Genomic DNA, 20,298 nt, shown 5'->3' on the forward strand with positions numbered 1-20,298 from the left:
AGGTGCTTCACAGGAGTGTTATAAGGCAAAAAAAATTGACAACGAACCACGTAAGGAGAAATTAGGGCAGATGACCAAAGGTTTGGTGGGTTTTAAGGAGTGTCTAAAAGGAGGAAAGAGAGGTAGAGAAGTGGGGAGGTTTAGGGAGGGAGTTCCAGAGCTTGGGGTCTAGGCAACAGAAGGCACGGCCACCAATGGTTGAGCGATTATAATCAGGGATGCTCAGGAGGCCAGAATTAGAGTCAACGTATTTACTGAGGCATATGAAAGTATGGTCCTTACGCTAAACATCCATAAGACAAAGGTCCTCCACCAGCCTGTCCTCGCCGCACAGCACTGCCCCCCCAGTCATCAAGATCTCAGGCATGGCCCTCGACAACTTGGACCACTTCCCATACCTCGGGAGCCTCTTATCAACAAAAGTAGACATTGATGAGGAGATTCAACACCGCCTCCAGTGCGCCAGTGCAGCCTTCAGCTGCCTGAGAAAAAGAGTGTTCGAAGACCAGGCCCTCAAATCTATCATCAAGCTCATGGTCTACAGAGCTGTAGTAATACCCACCCTCTTGTGTGGCTCAGAGACATGGACCATGTACAGTAGACACCTCAAGCCGCTGAAGATATATCACCAACAATGGTCCGCAAGATCCTACAAATCCGCTGGGAGGACAGACGCACCAACATCAGCGTCCTCGACCAGGCCAACATCTCCAGCATTGAAGCACTGACCACACTTGATCAGCTCCGCTGGGCAGGCCACATAGTTCGCATGCAAGACACGAGACTCCCAAAGCAAGCGCTCTACTCGGGGCTCCTTCATGGCAAACGAGCCAAAGGTGGGCAGCGGAAATGTTACAAGGGCACCCTCAAAGCCTCCCTGATAAAGTGCAACATCCCCACCGACACCTGGGAGTCCCTGGCCAAAGGCCGCCCAAAGTGGAGGAAGTGGATCCGAGATGAGGAGAAACTTCTTCACCCAGAGAGTGGTGAACCTGTGGAATTCTCTACCACAGAAAGTTGTTGAGGCCAATTCACTAAATATATTCAAAAAGGAGTTAGATGTAGTCCTTACTACTAGGGGGATCAAGGGGTATGGCGAGAAAGCAGGAATGGGGTACTGAAGTTGCATGTTCAGCCATGAACTCATTGAATGGTGGTGCAGGCTAGAAGGGCCGAATGGTCTACTTCTGCACCTATTTTCTATGTTTCTCTGTTAAGAGTTTTCAGGATCAGCGCTGGGCAAGATATGGGTAAATATCGCAATCTTGCCCACGCGAATGTCCTGATTGTGGGGATACGGAAGCTCTGTGAAGCCGGAGCTTGACAGATCGGAAAAGCCGGGTTTCAGCGCATGCGCATTGTGCGCCGAAAACCAGCTTTTGTGATGCCTTCCCGGGTCAGTACACACCCCGTACACACCCCGTACACACTCTATACACACCCCGTACACACCCCGTACACAGCCCGTACACACAATGTACACACTCCGTACACACCCCGCACACACCCCGTACACACTCTGTACACACACTCCGTACACACCCCGTACACACTCCGTGCACACACTCCGTACACACCCCGTACACACCCCACACACACTCCGTACACACCCCGTATATACTCCGTACACACCCCGTACACACCCTGTACACACACTCCGTACACACCCCGTACACACCCCACACACACCCCGTACACATTCCGTACACACTCTGTACACACACTCCATACACACCCCGTACACACCCCACACACACCCCGTACACACCCCGCACACACTCCGTACACACACTCCGTACACACCCCGTACACACCCCACACACACTCCGTACACACCCCGTATATACTCCGTACACACTCCGTACACACACTCCGTACACACTCCGTACACACCCCACACACACTCCGTACACACCCCGTACACACTCCGTACACACTCTGTACACACACCCCGTACACACCCCGCACACACCCCGTACACACTCTGTACATACACTCCGTACTCACCCCGTACACACCCCACACACACCCCGTACACACTCTGTACACACACTCCATACACACCCCGTACACACCCCACACACACCCCGTACACACCCCGCACACACTCCGTACACACACTCCATACACACCCCGTACACACCCCACACACACCCCGTACACACTCTGTCCACACACTCCGTACACACCCCGTCCACACCCCACACACACTCCGTACACACCCCGTACACACCCTGTACACACACCCCGTACACACCCCGCACACACCCCGTACACACCCTGTACACACACTCCGTACACACCCCGTACACACCCCACACACACCCCGTACACACTCCATACACACACTATACACACTCTGTACACACACCCCGCACACACCCCGTACACACTCTGTACACACACTCCGTACACACCCCGTACACACCCCACACACACCCCGTACACACTCCGTACACACTCTGTACACACACTCCATACACACCCCGTACATACCCCGTACACAACCCACACACACTCCGTACACACCCCGCACACACCCCGTACACACTCTGTACACACACTCCGTACACACCCCACACACACCCCGTACACACCCCGCACACACCCCGTACACACTCCATACACACACTCCGTACACACCCCGTACACACCCCACACACACTCCGTACACACCCCGTACACACTCCGTACACACCCCATACACACACTCCGTACACACCCCGTACACACCCCGTACACACTCCGTACACACACTCCGTACACACCCCATACACACCCCACACAAACTCCGTACACACCCCGCACACACCCTGTACACACTCTGTACACACACCCCACACACCCCGTACACACCCCGTACACACTCCGTACATACTCTGTACACACACTCCATACACACCCCGTACACACCCCACACACACCCCGTACACACCCCGCACACACCCAGTACACACTCTGTCCACACACTCCGTACACACCCCGTCCACACCCCACACACACTCCGTACACACCCCGTACACACTCTGTACACACACCCCGTACACACCCCGCACACACCCTGTACACACACTCTGTACACACCCCGTACACACCCCACACACACCCCGTACACACTCCATACACACTCTGTACACACACTCCATACACACCCCGTACACACCCCACACACACCCCGTACACACCCCGCACACACTCCGTACACACACTCCGTACATACCCCGTACACACCCCACACACACTCCGTACACACCCCGTATATACTCCGTACACACTCCGTACACACACTCCGTACACACACTCCGTACACACCCCGTACACACCCCACACACACTCCGTACACACCCCGTACACACTCCGTACACACTCTGTACACACACCCCGCACACACCCCGTACACACTCTGTACACACACTCCGTACACACCCCGTACACACCCCACACACACCCCGTACACACTCCGTACACACTCCGTACACACTCTGTACACACACTCCATACACACCCCGTACACCCCCCACACACACCCCGTACACACCCCACACACACTCCGTACACACCCCGCACACACCCCGTACACACTCTGTACACACACTCCGTACACACCCCACACACACCCCGCACACACCCCGTACACACTCCATACACACACCCCGTACACACTCCGTACACACCCCACACACACTCCGTACACACCCCGCACAAACTCCGTACACACCCCGCACACACCCTGTACACACTCCATACACACACTCCGTACACACCCCGTACACATCCCACACACACTCTGTACACACTCCGTACACACCCTGTACACAACCCGTACACACCCCGTACAGACTCAGTACACATCCCGTACACACGCAGTACACACCCCGTACACACTCTGTACACACCCTGTACATGCTCCGTACATGCCCCGTACACACCCCATACACATGCCGTACACACCCCGTACACGTCCCGTACATGCTCCATACACATCCCGTACAGACTCAGTACACACACCGTACACACGCCGTAAACACCCCGCACACACCCCATACACACTCCGTACACACCCCGTAGAGACTCAGTACACACCCCGCACACACCCCGTATACACCCCGTACACACCCCGTAAACACCCCGCACACACCCCGCACACACCCCGTACACACCCCGCACACACTCCGTACACACCCCGTACACATCCCGTACACACTCCGTACACACCCCATACACACCCCGTACAGACTCAGTACACACCCCGTACACACGCCGTACACACCCCGCACACACCCCGTACACACTCCGTACACACCCCGCACACACCCCGTACACGCCCCGTACACACTCCGTACACACCCCATACACACTCCATACACGCTCCATACACACTCCGTACACACTCTGTACACACACCCCGTACACACCCCGTACACGCTCCGTACACACGCCGTACACACCCTGTACACGCCGTGTACACACCCCATACACACTCCGTACAGATCCGGGCAGGCCGGGATTTCCGGGCCAATAGTTCAGTATTGGAGACCATGGCCCAGTTGTGCTGCGTTCTTGAGGTGCATATCACTGCCAGAAGCAGTTGGTTGAATTACAAACTTAGAAATTGGGAAAATGAGTTGCAAGTACAGGGTGCCGTTATGCACCTTATCACAAAGATTGAACAGCGAAGGGGAGAAGGCCCAGTAAATCATCAGTAGTGATTAAGTGACCTTGAACTTGAGTTTGATAACTCTGCTAGACTGGTTTGTGTAAGGCTGCCGAGCAAGGTCAGGATCAGGGTCAGCTTGATGCCTCATTGTGGAATCAAGGCTGACTCAAGACTAACAGCCACTATTCCCAGGTACCAGATGGGGTCCAGCGCTCATAGAACCACATGCCCCCGGCAAGAAGTCAAAGACTTCAGGAGAGAAGTGGAGTGGAGGAAAACAGGCCAAAAGAGAGAAGGAAGGAAATTATTATTTTTAAACTGTAAATTGTAGGAAAAAAGGGGAGCGGGTGGGAATTAATGAGTTTGACAGCTTTGAAATCCTGAAAAAGAACAAGTTTGAGTGAGTCACAGTGTACAGAGGAGGAGCATGCAAGAAACTATAATCGAAGCTGGGAATGAGAGAAGAGAAAAGATGTTCCTAGCAGTCTCAGTAAGGTAGACAGAGACAAGAAAGGTTGTGAGAGTGAGCTAGCCATCCAGGTTCATCGACAAACTTGGAATTTTCTCTGCTTTAGGAAGAGATTAGGAAGAGAAATTCGGGGGCACCCCGTTTGAGGCGCTAACTTTTTAAAGTTGAAAAAATTAGCAGCAGGCAATAATCTTTTTCTACTTAAAAGAAATTCAGGAGTAGCACTCCAAGAAGGAATGAAGGGTTCCCAAAAATTCCCATAGATGTCCCTCTCCCTGAAAATTAAAGAAAAGCTCCTCTTGGACTGTTAAAAATGAGTTTGGGATTTTTCAAGTGGAGATCTAAGTTTTAAATGGAAGAAGGCAAAAGGGGGCCAACCACATGGAACCCCCCCAGTGTTTGGACTTTTTGAAAAGAGAATTCAAAATGGACCTAAATTACAGAAACCCGAGATCCCCTAAACATCTGTGGGAAGGAGCATATCAATTTTAAGATTCTACAACATTTTGGCTGCGAAAAAGAGTTACCGAATACAGGAGGTGGGGCTAACCTCTGTGAAGCAAATTCGTGTATTAAGGATCCCAGACTGACTGGGGGAACTACGCAGCACCAATTCACCCCCTAAGCCATTATCTAAACTACGGAACTCATCGAAAATATGCAAGAAGCCAATTACCCTATCAACCACTATGGAAATCATGGGCCCAACTATAGGCCAGGAAACTGGACAATCCTAAAACAATGCAAAACCAGTGATAGCACATTATCATGCCCTAATCGAGTTACTGCTGACTAGCCCACCAAAAACACTGACAAAGGAGACATTTGAAAATCAATGGACAGAACAGTTTAAACAAAGCCCAAGAACTGATTTGGCGCGAAGATAAGGAAGCCTGTTTTAGTATAACTGAAGGCCTGTTCTGGCAGTTAGGCGTGCTTCTAGAGACACTAGTAAGGTAGCAGTCTCGTGGCATAAGTTTTAACACCAGCATCGAAAAGTGGGACCCCGAAACATCAGCGAAAGGAATCTCCAAAACCCAGAAGGACAGCACCACGACAGCAAACAGCCTTTCAAAACAACTATCGGAAAGTTCCGGACCATTGCGATCAATCAAACAGTCAACCGGAACCAACCCGACAAAACCGAAGATTTTTCCACTCTACAAGCTGGTCCTACGCTACCAAGAGGTACAGACTACAGCACCTGGACAACTAAGGCCTAAGGCGAACCCAAGGGACAACGAAGGCGAACCCCGGAGTTGGAACTGTCAAGAGGGAATTGGTGAGCATGGTCCCTGAAACCCCAGAGTTCTAACCTAGCTAGATAGTGGGTCTGGGAGGTTGAGTTTTTCTTACTGTTCCTACCTGTTGATGTTCTTGTGTGTTTTCCCCTTCCAGGTTTAGTGCATAAGTATTTTGGGAGGTGGGAGGACTGCGTTCTTTCAATCTGTTATATGTGTTATGTGTTCTTCATAAATATAGAGCATTTGAGTTGCCATTTCTCCCTATTTGTACCTGATTACTGTGATTATTAAAAACGTGCCTTTTTACTCTTTTTGAACACAATAAAACCAGTTTTGCATCCTACCCAACTGACTCTGTCTCAGTTTCTCACAACCCCCAAATCAGTCCACAGTCTAGAATCCAGAGTGTGGGGTGCCTCGAAAACACCAAGGAGTCAGAGAAACCTGACCAAAACACCACCCTCTACAAGAAGTGGAGTGCTAAATCAGGCGCTCCGCTTCCTTCCTGGCGCTCAGTCGCCAGCAGGCAGGAACGGTGAGTGGAGCAGTGCTGCCGCGCTGAAAAGCTCCTTCCCTCCCTGAAAAGGAGGGCCTTCTCCCCAGCGACAGCCCGCGATCCTGCCCGATCAGCCCGATGCACTGAAGCAGAGTCATCATCATAGGCAGTCCCTCGGAATCGAGGAAGACTTGCTTCCACTCTTACAATGAGTTCTTAGGTGGCTGAACAGTCCAATACGAGAGCCACAGTCCCTGTCACAGGTGGAACAGATAGTCGTTGAGGGAAGGGGAGGGTGGGACTGGTTTGCCGCACGCACTTTCCGCTGCCTGTGCTTGATTTCTGCATGCTCTCGGCGATGAGCAGCATCGGAGGTGCGTGGAGAGGCGTGAGTCCGGGGTCGGTGAGAGGCCTATAAAGGCCGCGAGTTCAGCAGTCGGGAGGTGCGTCGCTGAGGCGTGAGTCTATAAAAGGCCGGGAGCAGCGTGAGTCCGTTGGTGAGGCGTGCTTGTAGAGCTACAGGGAGAAGGCAAAAAAGAAGTAGAAAGAAACAGAAAGGTGACGTCACAGCCAAGGGGGTAAGTGATTGGCTGGTGATTGGTGAGCAGTTTTTCTTTTTTCTCATCTATATCAGTGAGTAAACTTTAACATTGTTGTTGCCAATTTAAGTGTATCTAAGGGTTAATTCATGGCAGGACAGCTCGGTCACGTGATATGCTCCTCCTGTACCATGTGGGAACTCAGGGACACTTCTGGTGTCCCTGACGACTACGTGTGCGGAAGGTATATCCGCCTCCAACTCCTGACGGTCTGCGTTGCGGAATTGGAGCTGAGGGTGGATTTACTCTGGAGCATCCACGATGCTGAGAATGACGTGAGTAGCACGTGTAGCGAGTTGGTCTTACCGCAGGTGAAGGGTCCACAACCAGATAGGGAATGGAAGACCAGCAGGAAGAGCAGTGCAAGAAAGGTATTGCAGGGATCCCCTGTGGTCATCCCCCTGCAAAACGCTTTGAGTACTGTTGAGGGGGATGACTCATCAGGGGAGGGCAGCAGCAGTCAAGTTCATGGCACCGTGGCTGGCTCTGCTGCACAGGAGAGCAGGAAAAAGAGTGGGAGAGCGATAGTGATAGAGGATTCAATTGTAAGGGGAATAGATAGGTGTTTCTGCGGCCGCAACCGAGACTCCAGGATGGTATGTTGCCTCCCTGGTGCAAGGGTCAAGGATGTCTCGGAGCGGGTACAGGACATTCTGAAAAGGGAGGGTGAACAGCCAGTTGTCGTGGTGCACATTGGTACCAACGATATAGGTAAAAAAAGGGATGAGGTCCTACGAGACGAATTTAAGGAGCTAGACGCTAAATTAAAACGTAGGACCTCAAAAGTAGTAATCTCGGGATTGCTACCAGTGCCACGTACTAGTCAGAGTAGGAATCGCAGGATAGTGCAGATGAATACGTGGCTTGAGCAGTGGTGCAGCAGGGAGGGATTCAAATTCCTGGGGCATTGGAACCGGTTCTGGGGGAGGTGGGACCAGTACAAACCGGATGGTCTGCACCTGGGCAGGACTGGAACCAATGTCCTCGGGGGAGTGTTTGCTAGTGCTGTTGGGGAGGAGTTAAACTAATATGGCAGGGGGATGGGAACCAATGCAGGGAGACAGAGGGAAACAAAATGGAGACAGAAGCAAAAGACAGAAAGGAGATGAGTAAAAGTGGAGGGCAGAGAAAATCAAGGCAAAAAACAAAAAGGGCCACTGTACAGCAAAATTCTAAAGGGTCAAAGTGTAATAAAAAGGTAAGCATGAAAGCTCGGTGCCTCAAAACAAGGATTATTCGGAACCCAGGAGAGGGCTCTGAGCTAGTTAGAGTGGGTGAGAGCTCAGATGAACAGGACCCCAAGAAAGAATGCAAAAGGCAGGAGGCAACAGAGCAGAGTAGCACTGGGGTAAGGGTAAACTACAAGGTGATAGGAAGGGACAATATGTATGAATATAAAGGGGCTGCAGGATGGGTCAAAACTAAAAATCATGGTTTAAAAACTAGTACTAAAACACTCTACCTAAACGCACGCAGCATTCGAAATAAAGTAAATGAGAGGATGGAACAAATCATTACAAATGGGTATGATTTGGTGGCCATTACAGAAACGTGGTTGCAGGGTGGCCAAGACTGGGAATTAAAAATACAGGGGTATCTGACAATTCGGAAAGATAGACAAGAAGGGAAAGGAAGTGGGGTAGCTCTGTTAATAAAGGATGATATCAGGGCAGTTGTGAGAGACGATATTGGCTCGAATGAACAAAATGTTGAATCATTGTGGGTGGAGATTAGAGATAGTAAGGGGAAAAAGTCACTGGTGGGCGTAGTTTATAGGCCCCCAAATAATAACTTCATGGTGGGGCGGGCAATAATCAAGGGAATAATGGAGGCATGTGAAAAAGGAATGGCAGTAATTATGGGGGATTTTAACCTCCTTATCGATTGGTCAAATCAAATCGCACGGGGTAGCCTGGAGGAGGAATTCATAGAATGCATACGGGATTGTTTCTTAGAACAGTATGTTACAGAACCTACGAGGGAGCAAGCTATCTTAGATCTGGTCCTGTGTAATGAGACAGGAATAATAAACGATCTCCTAGTAAAATATCCTCTCGGAATGAGTGATCAAGGTATGGTTGAATTTGTAATACAGAAAAGGGTGAGGAAGTAGTGTCTCAAACGAGCGTACTATACTTAAACGAAGGGGACTACAGTGGGATGAGGGCAGAGTTGGCTAAAGTAGATTGGAAACACAGACTAAACGGTGGCACAATTGAGGAACAGTGGAGGACTTTTAAGGAGCTCTTTCATAGTGCTCAACAAAAATATATTCCAGTGAAAAAGAACGGCGGTAAGAGAAGGGATAACCAGCTGTGGATAACCAAGGAAATAAAGGAGAGTATCAAATTAAAAACCAATGCGTATAAGTGGCCAAGGTTAGTGGGAAACTAGAAGATTGGGAACATTTTAAACGACAGCAAAGAATGACTAAGAAAGCAATAAAGAAAGGAAAGATAGATTACGAAAGTAAACTTGCGCAAAACATTAAAACAGATAGTAAAAGCTTTTACCAATATATAAAACGGAAAAGAGTGACTAAAGTAAATGTTGGTCCCTTAGAAGATGAGAAGGGGGATTTAATAATGGGAAATGTGGAAATGGCTGAGACCTAAAACAATTATTTTGCTTCGATCTTCACAGTGGAAGACACAAAAACCATGCCAAAAATTGCTGGTCACGGGAATGTGGGAAGGGAGGACCTTGAGATAATCACTATCACTAGGGGGGTAGTGCTCGACAGGCTAATGTGACTCAAGGTAGACAAGTTCCCTGGTCCTGATGAAATGCATCCCAGGGTATTAAAAGAGATGGCGGAAGTTATAGCAGATGCATTCGTTATAATCCCACAAAATTCTCTGGACTCTGGGGAGATACCAGTGGATTGGAAAGCAGCTAATGTAATGCCTCTGTTTAAAAAAGGAGGCAGACAAAAGGCAGGTAACTATAGGCTGGTTAGTTTAACATCTGTAGTGGGGAAAATGCTTGAAGCTATCATTAAGGAAGAAATAGTGGGACATCTAGATAGGAATAGTGCAATCAAGCAGACGCAACATGGATTCATGAAAAGGAAATCATGTTTAACTAATTTACTGGAATTCTTTGAGGATATAACGAGCATGGTGGATAGAGGTGTACCGATGGATGTGGTGTATTTAGATTTCCAAAAGGCATTCGATAAGGTGCCACACAAAAAGTTGCTGCAAAAGATAAAGGTACACGGAGTCAGAGGAAATGTATTAGCATGGATAGAGAATTGGCTGGCGAACAGAAAGCAGAGAGTCGGGATAAATGGGTCCGTTTCGGATTGGAAATCGGTGGTTAGTGGTGTGCCACAGGGATCGGTGCTGGGACCACAACTGTTTACAATATACATAGATGACCTGGAAGAGGGGACAGAGTGTAGTGTAACAAAATTTGCAGATGACACAAAGATTAGTGAGAAAGCGGGTTATGTAGAGGACACAGAGAGGCTGCAAAGAGATTTAGATAGGTTAAGCGAATGGGCTAAGGTTTAGCAGATGGAATACAATGTAGGAAAATGTGAGGTCATCCACCTTGGAGAAAAAAACAGTGAAAGGGAATATTATTTGAATGGGGAGAAATTACAACATGCTGCGGTGCAGAGGGACCTGGGGGTCCTTGTGCATGAATCCCAAAAAGTTAGTTTGCAGGTGCAGCAGGTAATCAGGAAGGCGAATGGAATGTTGGCCTTCATTGCGAGAGGGATGGAGTACAAAAGCAGGGAGGTCCTGCTGCAACTGTATAGGGTATTGGTGAGGCCGCACCTGGAGTACTGCGTGCAGTTTTGGTCACCTTACTTAAGGAAGGATATACTAGCTTTGGAGGGGGTGCAGAGACGATTCACTAGGCTGATTCCGGAGATGAGGGGGTTGCCTTATGATGATAGATTGAGTAGACTGGGTCTTTACTCGTTGGAGTTCAGAAGGATGAGGGGTGATCTTATAGAAACATTTAAAATAATGAAAGGGATAGACAAGATAGAGGCAGAGAGATTGTTTCCACTGGTCGGGGAGACTAGAACTAGGGGGGCACAGCCTCAAAATACGGAGGAGCCAATTTAAAACCGAGTTGAGAAGGAATTTCTTCTCCCAGAAGGTTGTGAATCTGTGGAATTCTCTACCCAAGGAAGCAGTTGAGGCTAGCTCATTGAATGTATTCCAATCACAGATAGATAGATTTTTAACCAATAGGGGAATTAAGGGTTACGGGGAGCGGGCGGGTAAGTGAACTGAGTCCACGGCCAGATCAGCCATGATCTTGTTGAATGGCGGAGCAGGCTCGAGGGGCTAGATGGCCTACTCCTGTTTCTAATTCTTATGTTCTTATATGTTCTTATGATGAGACTCGAGGTGCTCAGTACCCTCCCGGATGCACTTCCCCCACTTAGGGCGGTCTTGGGTCAGGGACTCCCAGGTGTCAGTGGGGTTGTTGCACTTTATCAGAGAGGCTTTAAGGGGGTCCTTGTAACATTTTCTCTGCCCACCTTTGGCTCTTTTGCCGTGAAGGAGTTGCGAGTAGAGCACCTGCTTTTGGAGTCTCGTGTCTGGCATGCGAACAATGTGGCCTGAGCAGCGGAGCTGATTTTGTGTGGTCAGTGCTTCAATGCTGGGGATGTTGGCCTGGCCGAGGATGCTAATATTGAAGCTGAGTGCCGGGCTGATCGATTGTGGGCAAAGAAGAGCGGCCAAAAACCTGCAAGAGAGACGTTAAATTATTTTTACACTTACCTCGACCATCTCGTGTTTAATCATCATCCCCCAAAGTGCCCGGTCTCCCACTGAACGCCTCCTGCAGCTGTCGGTGATTTCGCCCAGCGTTGCTGCGGCGGGCGAAATGTAATTTGCGGTCCGGGGCGTTATCGGGGGCGATGCGCACAGCGATGACGTCACAATCTCGAGGCGCAGGCGATCGGGGCACAACATTCTACCGCGGCCGCAAAACTCCCGCTGATGTTATCGCCGTCAGTTGGAAACCGGTTAGCGCCCCGTTATCGCCACCCAGAGGTGATAATGGGAGGTGCTAAGGAGGCCAATTTCCAGGCCTTAGACCTTTACAACCATAACAGGAAATATACCTTTATTAACAGTGCCAACTACCAAATCAAATATATATATTCTGAATACATGTCGCTCTACCTGAACTATCGGGCTCCATGATAGCTGTGAGTGAGATGTGTGGGAACAGATTAGCTGTGTCCCTTCTGGTTCCTTTGTTGAGGAATGTGTTGCCCTGGAAGTAAATCCCATGTATATCGACTTCTGACCCGAGACCAATCAGATGCCAGGACACTCTATTCCCCTTGTCCATCACCAGGCCCGGCTGATTCCCGTACATGTATCCATTGATTGCTAAAATCATATTCCAAAGAGGAGAATGAGAAAGCTTCCTTAAAAAAGGGAACATTTTTCACACCATTCTTATGTCTAACCCATTACACATCATACATCTTAACCTCACCTTCAGAGTGAATCTATTCCGTGAGTTTGAACCGATGGCAAATCCTCACTTCAAATGTAACACGGTCACAGGCGGTCCCTCGTATCGAGGATAACTTGCTTCCACACCAAAAAAGGGATGAGTTTACAGGTGTTTCAATGAAGGACCTAATATTCCAGATTCTGAACTATATCCTGAAAGTGGAAGATGCCTGTGCATGGATTTTTTTAACGTGTGGTGGCCGTTGCACACCAGCCACCACACAGGCTTGACAGAGCTAGGTCTTGGTCCAGTGGCAAGGGTTACCCAGGACGACTGGAGACCAGCTCTGCTGCATGGGCCCAGTGCGCACACATATCGCAGTGTGGGCTGGCCTGTGCTGCCTTAGGGCCCCTGGCCGCGATCTCACGCCTCCCCTGGGTCCCGATCACATTCCTCTACAGTCTCTCGCCGCTCCTTACACATTATACAATAAAATGCAACATTATTTATTCGCTTATATCAAGTTATGTGACGCAGATTCCTCCTTTTTCCTGTTGAATGCACCAGTCACCATCTGAGAGGGTGAACAGTTGGCCTTGCCTCCAACAGTCCATTTACGAGGGATACAAGAATGAGCTTTCTGATTTTATCACCCTCCCAGGGGGGGAAGTGCCAGATTGAATTTGTTTTTACGCAGAGTGTTGTTACGATCTGGAATGTGCTGCCTGAAAGGGCGGTGGAAGCAGATTCAAGAATAACTTTCAAAAAGAAATTGGATATACACTTGAAAAGGAAAAATGTTCAGGGCTACGGGTTAAGAGCAGAGGGAGTGGGACTCATTGGATAGCTCTATCAAACAGCAGGCACAGGCACGATGGGCCGAATGGCCTCCGGTGCTATATGATTCCATGGGGTGGAAGTTCAGTCTGTTGCCATCCCTGTTCGCGCTCCGGAGGGGCAGTAATGGCGACGGAAATCATGTCCAGGCGGGCGGCCAGCTTCCAGCGTCCTACCGGGACATTCGGTGCCGGTTTTGCGGGGGCGCGGAGCAGTACCGCCCGGGGAAGTCGAGCCGGTGTGCAATGCCCCTGGTCGCAACACCGGCTCAAAATTCGTTTTCTGGGGGACCTGTAGAGCCCCCTAGTGGGACCGCCTGGGAAAGCGAGCAGTCTGAGCTGTGCCTTTTTGCGATTCATCTTTATGTGGCATCAGTAATGTATTGACAATATTTTTGGTGTTTTTTTTCCCCAATTCTTTTTTCCCCAGGCCGGTTCCACGGCCGGCTCTTTAGATCAGGGATTTTCAGTTGCTCAGCCGGCCTAGCGCCCTCCGCTCCCAGCTGATCAATTTTGTGGTTGCAGACGCAAACCATTTCCTGGCGCAAATTTGATCCATTAGTGCCTCAAAATGGGCGGTACTGAATTTCCACCCCTATGACTCCAATCAGGCAGAATGACTGAGATAAACAATTCAATACATGGATCAAATCTATATACTGCCATTCCAAAGCACTGCATGTTTGACCACCAATAGACTGTGCACCAAGCCATAATGAGCAGCACATAATGAAATGAATTCATTTCATAAATGAATGAATCTTTAAACGAATTCTAGAACACTAAACCTGTAACCAATTTTTAAGCATTATTTTGCACACGTGAATTTTTGATTTTTAAATCATAATGTAAAATATTCAATCCCCTTGTTCATGGGGATCTGGATGTCGTCAGCAAGACCAGCATTTATTACCCATCCCTAATTGCCCTTGAGAAGATGGTGGTGAGCCACCTTCTTGAACTGCTGCAGTCCATGTGATGAAGGTACTCCTACATCACACGAGTATACTTCTTGTAGCAGTTTGATACTGTTCAGAGGACAGCTAAGAGTCAACCACATTGCTGTGGGTCTGGAGTCACATGTAGGCCAGACCGGCAGATTTCCTTCTCTGAAGGGCATATAGCGAACCAGATGGGTTTTTACAACAATCCGGTAGTTTTAAGGTCATCATTACCGATACTTGCGTTTTATTCCAGGTTTATTTTAATTGAAATTAAATTTCCTAGCTGTCGTGTCTCTGGCTCCTTAGACCAGGTCTCTGGATTAATAGCCCAGTAACATGACCACTATGCCATCGCACCCGTTGGACGAAGCAAAGGCTTACAGTGCATTTTGTTAGACTCTTGGAAGTCTTCATCCTCTTTATCTACAGCTTTGGGCTTGGTTGCAAACATCTTGATATTGTCGTCTAAATACCAACTGAGATTCTCGTCAAACACTGTCGCCAGCAAATAGAATTCCTTGTCCACATTTTTCTGTGTCAGGGTCAATGAAAAAATTACATAACATTTAAAGCCAGAGAAATAAAATGAAAAACATTTAATTAAAGAATAATATATTAATTCCACTGTATTGAAAGTCACAACTCTCCAGCGAATTCTTAACACAAGGCTTACACAGCTTAAAAACTTGCACAAAGTGATGCCTCACACAACAGATGCTATCTTATCAATTCAAGTTTTTGAATAGTGAGATTCCTATTCACACTTGCATCATTGTGGTAGGAAAAATAAAAAAATATTAAATTATTATTTAAATGGGGAGAGATTACAAAGTGCTGCGGTACAGCGGGACCTGGGGGTCCTTGTGCATGAAACACAAAACGTTAGTATGCAGTTACAGCAAGTGATCAGGAAGGCAGAGGGAATGTTGGCCTTTATTGCAAGGGGGATGGAGTATAAAAGCAGAGAAGTCCTGCTACAACTGTACAGGGTATTGGTAAGGCCACACCTGGAGTACTGCGTACAGTCGATTCCTGAGATGAAGGGGTTGTCATATGAAGAAAGGTTGAGCAGGTTGGGCCTATACTCATTGGAGTTTAGAAGAATGAGAGGTGATCTTATTGAAACCTATAAGATTCTGAGGGGGCTTGACAGGGTAGAGAGGATATTTCCCCTTGTGGGGGAATCTAGAACTAGGGGGCATCGTTTCAGAATAAGGGGTCGACCATTTAAAACGGAAATGAGAAGGAATTTCTTCTCTCAGAGGGTTGTGAATCTTTGGAATTCTCTACCTCGGAGAGCTGTGGAGGCTGGGTCATTAAATATATTTAAGGTGGAGGTAGACAGATTTTTGAACGATAAGGGAGTGAAGGGTTATGGGAGCGGGCACGGAAGTGGAGTTGAGGCCAAGATCAGATCAGCCATGATCTTATTAAATGGCGGAGCAGGCTTGAGGGGCCAAATGGCCTACTCCTGCTCCTATTTCTTATGTCCTTAAGACAAGATATCACGTGAAGGACTAGTGACTTAACAGGTGAAACAAGGCATGGGGTAATCCTTAGATCTGGGTATGTTTTAAAGATGTATATATAAAATAAAAGACTTGCATTTATATAGTGTCTTTCACTACCTCGGGACATCCAAAAGTTCTTTACAGCCAATGAAGTACTTTTTTTGGAGTTTAGTCACTATGATAATGCTGCAGCCAATTTGCTTATAGCAACACCCCACAAACAGTTATGTGATAATGGCCTGATTTAGTGAAGTTGGTTGAAGGATAAATATTGGCCAGGACACCAGGAACAGCTTCCCTGCTCTTTTTCTAAACAGTGCATGGGATCTTTTATGACCAGTGGAGAGAGCAGACAGGGTTTCGGTTTAGTATTTCATCCAAAACACTGCACCTCCGACAGTGCAGCTCTCCCTCAGCACGGCACTGGGAATGTCGGCCTAGATTTTTGTGTTCAAGTCCCAGAACTTTCTGATTCAGAGGCGAAGGGTGCTACCCACTGAGCCACAGCTGTATATTTACAAACCACGCAATTTATGTGACAGAATTTAGATGAACTGTTTCGGCTTCCATTCCTGATATTGCAAGCCAGTCTCCCAACTGCACTGCTCCAGATAGCGGTACGGTTTCAAGGTTTGCTTTCAACTTCAGGAGTTAGGATCCTCCCGATGATTTGAAAGGTACACTACTATGGCGTGCTTTACATCTGCCCCCATTGGCGTTTGTTGGATCTTGCTGTGTGTAAAATGGCGAACACGTTGTTGCACATAACAGCAATCACCGCCTTTCAAAGTAATTCATTGTATGTGAAGCTCTTTGAGATGTCCCTGAGAGATGTGGAAAAATAGGCAAATCTTCCTTTTCTGTACACTAATATATTAAATATAAGTCAAGCCATCAGCACATACATTTTTGTAACTATCAAACCTGGAGATGCCACCGACTTTTTGTGCTCAATGCAGATTTTATATCAGTGTGAATCGTATCCATTTAATTTTCTTCGGTCAGTGGAATTGTCTGATATGTAGAAACTGGTCACCACACTGAGGAGTCTCCAAACTCAACTATTGAGAACTCCAAATAAAATGGTTTCCATGTGCCTGGAGTTTATCCAGCTAAATCCATGGAGCTTACCAGCAGTTGGCACTGGTAAAATTCCTGCTGCTTGTTTGGATGGGTTGAGTTTTTAGGGCATTGGCATACCGAGTTATCTGGAGCCAATTGGGAAGAACTCTATTCCCATGGACAGGTCTCTCGCTGAAGGTTTCATCAATGAACCCTCTTGCACTGTTCCAACGAAGCTCAACGTAAGCTCGAGGAACAGCACCTCATCTTTTGATTAGGCTCTTTACATCCTTCTGGACCCAACATCGAGTTCAACAATTTCAGACCATTACCCCTCTCCCTATTTTTTCACAATGCAAGCTGTTGATGATTCTGCCATTCCCATTTACACCCAATCTAGACTCATCTTTTGTTTCTTTACTTGCCCCATTACCATCTCCTTTCGCCTTGTGCCATGATCACTTTTGTCTCTCTAATCTCTCCTGCCCACCACCCTCTCACAGACCTTCCCTTTTGTTCTTTCCTCCCTTCCCCCCTTTCCCTGCCCCTGCGCTTGTTTAAAACCTTTACATCTCGAACTTCTTCCAGTTCTGACGAAGGGTCATCGACCTGAAACGTTAACTCTGTTTCTCTCTCCACAGATGCTGCCTCACCCGCTGAGTGTTTCCAGGTTTTTTCTGATTCTAGCCCAATTGGCTAGTCAATTATCAGCAGTTTCCTGGGGTACTGCAAGACCTGCAACTCAGTTCCAATCTCTCACTTCCAGGGATGCCTTCCTGGTGCCAACTCAATCCCAAAGAACCCTTGATGCACCATTGGTGATAATGCTTGCATTTATGTGGCACCTTATCATGTCAAAATGTTCCATGGTAGCAGAGTCAAATCTGAGGAAGGACGTTCTTGCTATTGAGGGAGTGTACCAGACTGATTCCAGGGATGGCAGGACTGACATATGAAGAAAGACTGGATCGATTGGGCCTGTATTCACTGGAATTTAGAAGAACGAGATGGGATCTCACAGAAACATATAAAATTCTGACGGGATTGGACAGGTTAGATGCAGGAAGAATGTTCCCGATGTTGGGGAAGTCCAGAACCAGGGGTCACAGTCTAAGGATAAGGGGTAAGCCATTTAAGACTGAGATGAGGAGAAACTTCTTCACCCAGAGAATTGTGAACCTGTGGAATTCTCTACCACAGAAAGTTGTTGAGGCCAGTTCGTTAGATATATTCAAAAGGGAGTTAGATGTGGCCCTTATGGCTAAAGAAATCAAGGGATATGGAGAGAAAACAGGAATGGGGTACTGAAGTTGCATGATCAGCCATGATCATATTGAATGGTGGTGCAGGCTCAAAGGGCCGAATGGCCTACTCCTGCACCTATTTTCTATGTTTCTATGTTTCTATGTTATGGGGAGCGGGCAGGAAAGTGGAGCTGAGGCCAGGATCCGATCAGCCATGATCTCATTGAATGGCGGAGCAGACTCGAGTAGCCAGATGGCCTACTCCTGCTCCTATTGCTTATCTTCTTATGTAAAATGCCTTAAAGAGCAGCACACATTGAATTATCTTGGAATGTAGCAATGGTAATCATGATAGATGTGTAACAAATCACATTGACTCAGTTGCGGAATAAGAATGAAACATTTCATCTGTATGGATTCAGTCCTCGTTGTGTCACTTCAACAGTATTGGGGCTAAATCCCAATTAACTGAGGGTGATCAATCAATGAGCTTAATGTACCTGCTTCCCCTGAGAGTTTAGGGTGTTCTTTTTGCACACAATAAGAGGCCCAACCAGGCCAGAGCTAGTATCCTTTATAGAGTCCACTGTAGAGTAATAGAGGTAAGTCAGACAGTCTGGCTCATTCCTGCCAGGGCCAAAATCCTCCGGAATATTCCATTCATAAATAAATGTATAACCAGGGTTGACATGAGGGGATCGAACAGGTGGGCCCACAAATTCTGTTGGATACATTTTAATTTCAAAACCATTAAATTTAACTTCAAAATTCTTCGAAAGAGCCCGCGCAAACATGATAGGCTGAGTGGCCTCCTTCTGTGCTGTCCTATTCTATGATTTTTTTTGAGTAACGTCCTTAATTATTTTATCGGCAGACATTTAAAATGTATTCAGCAGCAACCATAACAAAACTTGTATTTATGTAGTGTCTTCATTGTCGAAATAAAGTCCCAAGGTGCTTCACTGAGGCCGAATCAAACAGAAATGGATGCCAAGTCAGCAAGGTGGGATGAGCAAAAGTTTGTCCAAAGAAGTGGGTTTTAAGGAGGGACTTAAAGGTGGAGAGGCAGAGGGGGTGTTCAGGGAGAGAATTCCAGACCTGGGGGACTAGACTGTTGAAGGCACAAACACCAATATGGGCTGAAGGGGCAGGGGAATACACAAACACCTAGAGGCAGAGGAAGAGAGAGTTCGGGGAAGAGTTGTAGGGCTGACGGAGGCTACAGACACAGGATGGAGTGAGGCCATGTTAGGGATCTAAAGACAAGCATTAGAATTTTAAATTGGAGGCGTTAGGGGACTGGGAGCCAATCTCGGTCAGCAAGGACAGAGGTGAGAGGTAAGCGGGATAGGATATGGGCAGCGGAGTTTTGTATGAGCTGAGGGCGGAAGATGAGAGGCAGCCAACAGAGCTCTGGAATAGTCAAGTCTGGAGATGACAAAGGTATGGATGAGGGTTTCAGCGGCAGATAGTTTGAGGCAGGCACAGAGAGGATGTTTCCACTGATGGGGGAGACTAGAACTAGAGGGCACGATCTTAGAATAAGGGGCCGCCCATTTAAAACTGGGATGAGGAGAAATTTCTTCTCTCAGAGGGTTGTAAATCTGTGGAATTCTCTGCCTCAGAGAGCTGTGGAAGCTGGGACATTGAATAAATTTAAGACAGAAATAGACAGTTTCTTAACCGATAAGGGAATAAGGGGTTATGGGGAGCGGGCAGGAAAGTGGAGCTGAGTCCATGATCGGATCAGCCATGATCTTATTGAATGGCGGAGCAGGCTCGAGGGGCCGTACG

At 47.8% G+C, this 20,298-nt stretch overlaps 1 protein-coding gene across 10 annotated transcripts in view; it reads right to left on the minus strand.

Moving 5' to 3' along the window:
• cp (ceruloplasmin) overlaps positions 1-20,298 on the minus strand; it is a 266,551-nt gene that overhangs the window by 24,794 nt on the left and 221,459 nt on the right. For all 10 annotated transcript variants that reach the window (XM_070883703.1, XM_070883701.1, XM_070883708.1 and 7 more), the window contains 3 exons: positions 19,005-19,225; positions 15,069-15,219; positions 12,625-12,837 (listed from right to left, as the gene is read on the minus strand). In XM_070883703.1, coding sequence (XP_070739804.1) covers positions 12,625-12,837; positions 15,069-15,219; positions 19,005-19,225 — 585 coding nt within the window. The remainder of the gene's footprint in view (positions 1-12,624; positions 12,838-15,068; positions 15,220-19,004; positions 19,226-20,298) is intronic.

Source organism: Pristiophorus japonicus, chromosome 6, assembly GCF_044704955.1.
Source record: "Pristiophorus japonicus isolate sPriJap1 chromosome 6, sPriJap1.hap1, whole genome shotgun sequence".
In the NCBI taxonomy this organism is placed as follows: domain Eukaryota; kingdom Metazoa; phylum Chordata; class Chondrichthyes; family Pristiophoridae; genus Pristiophorus; species Pristiophorus japonicus.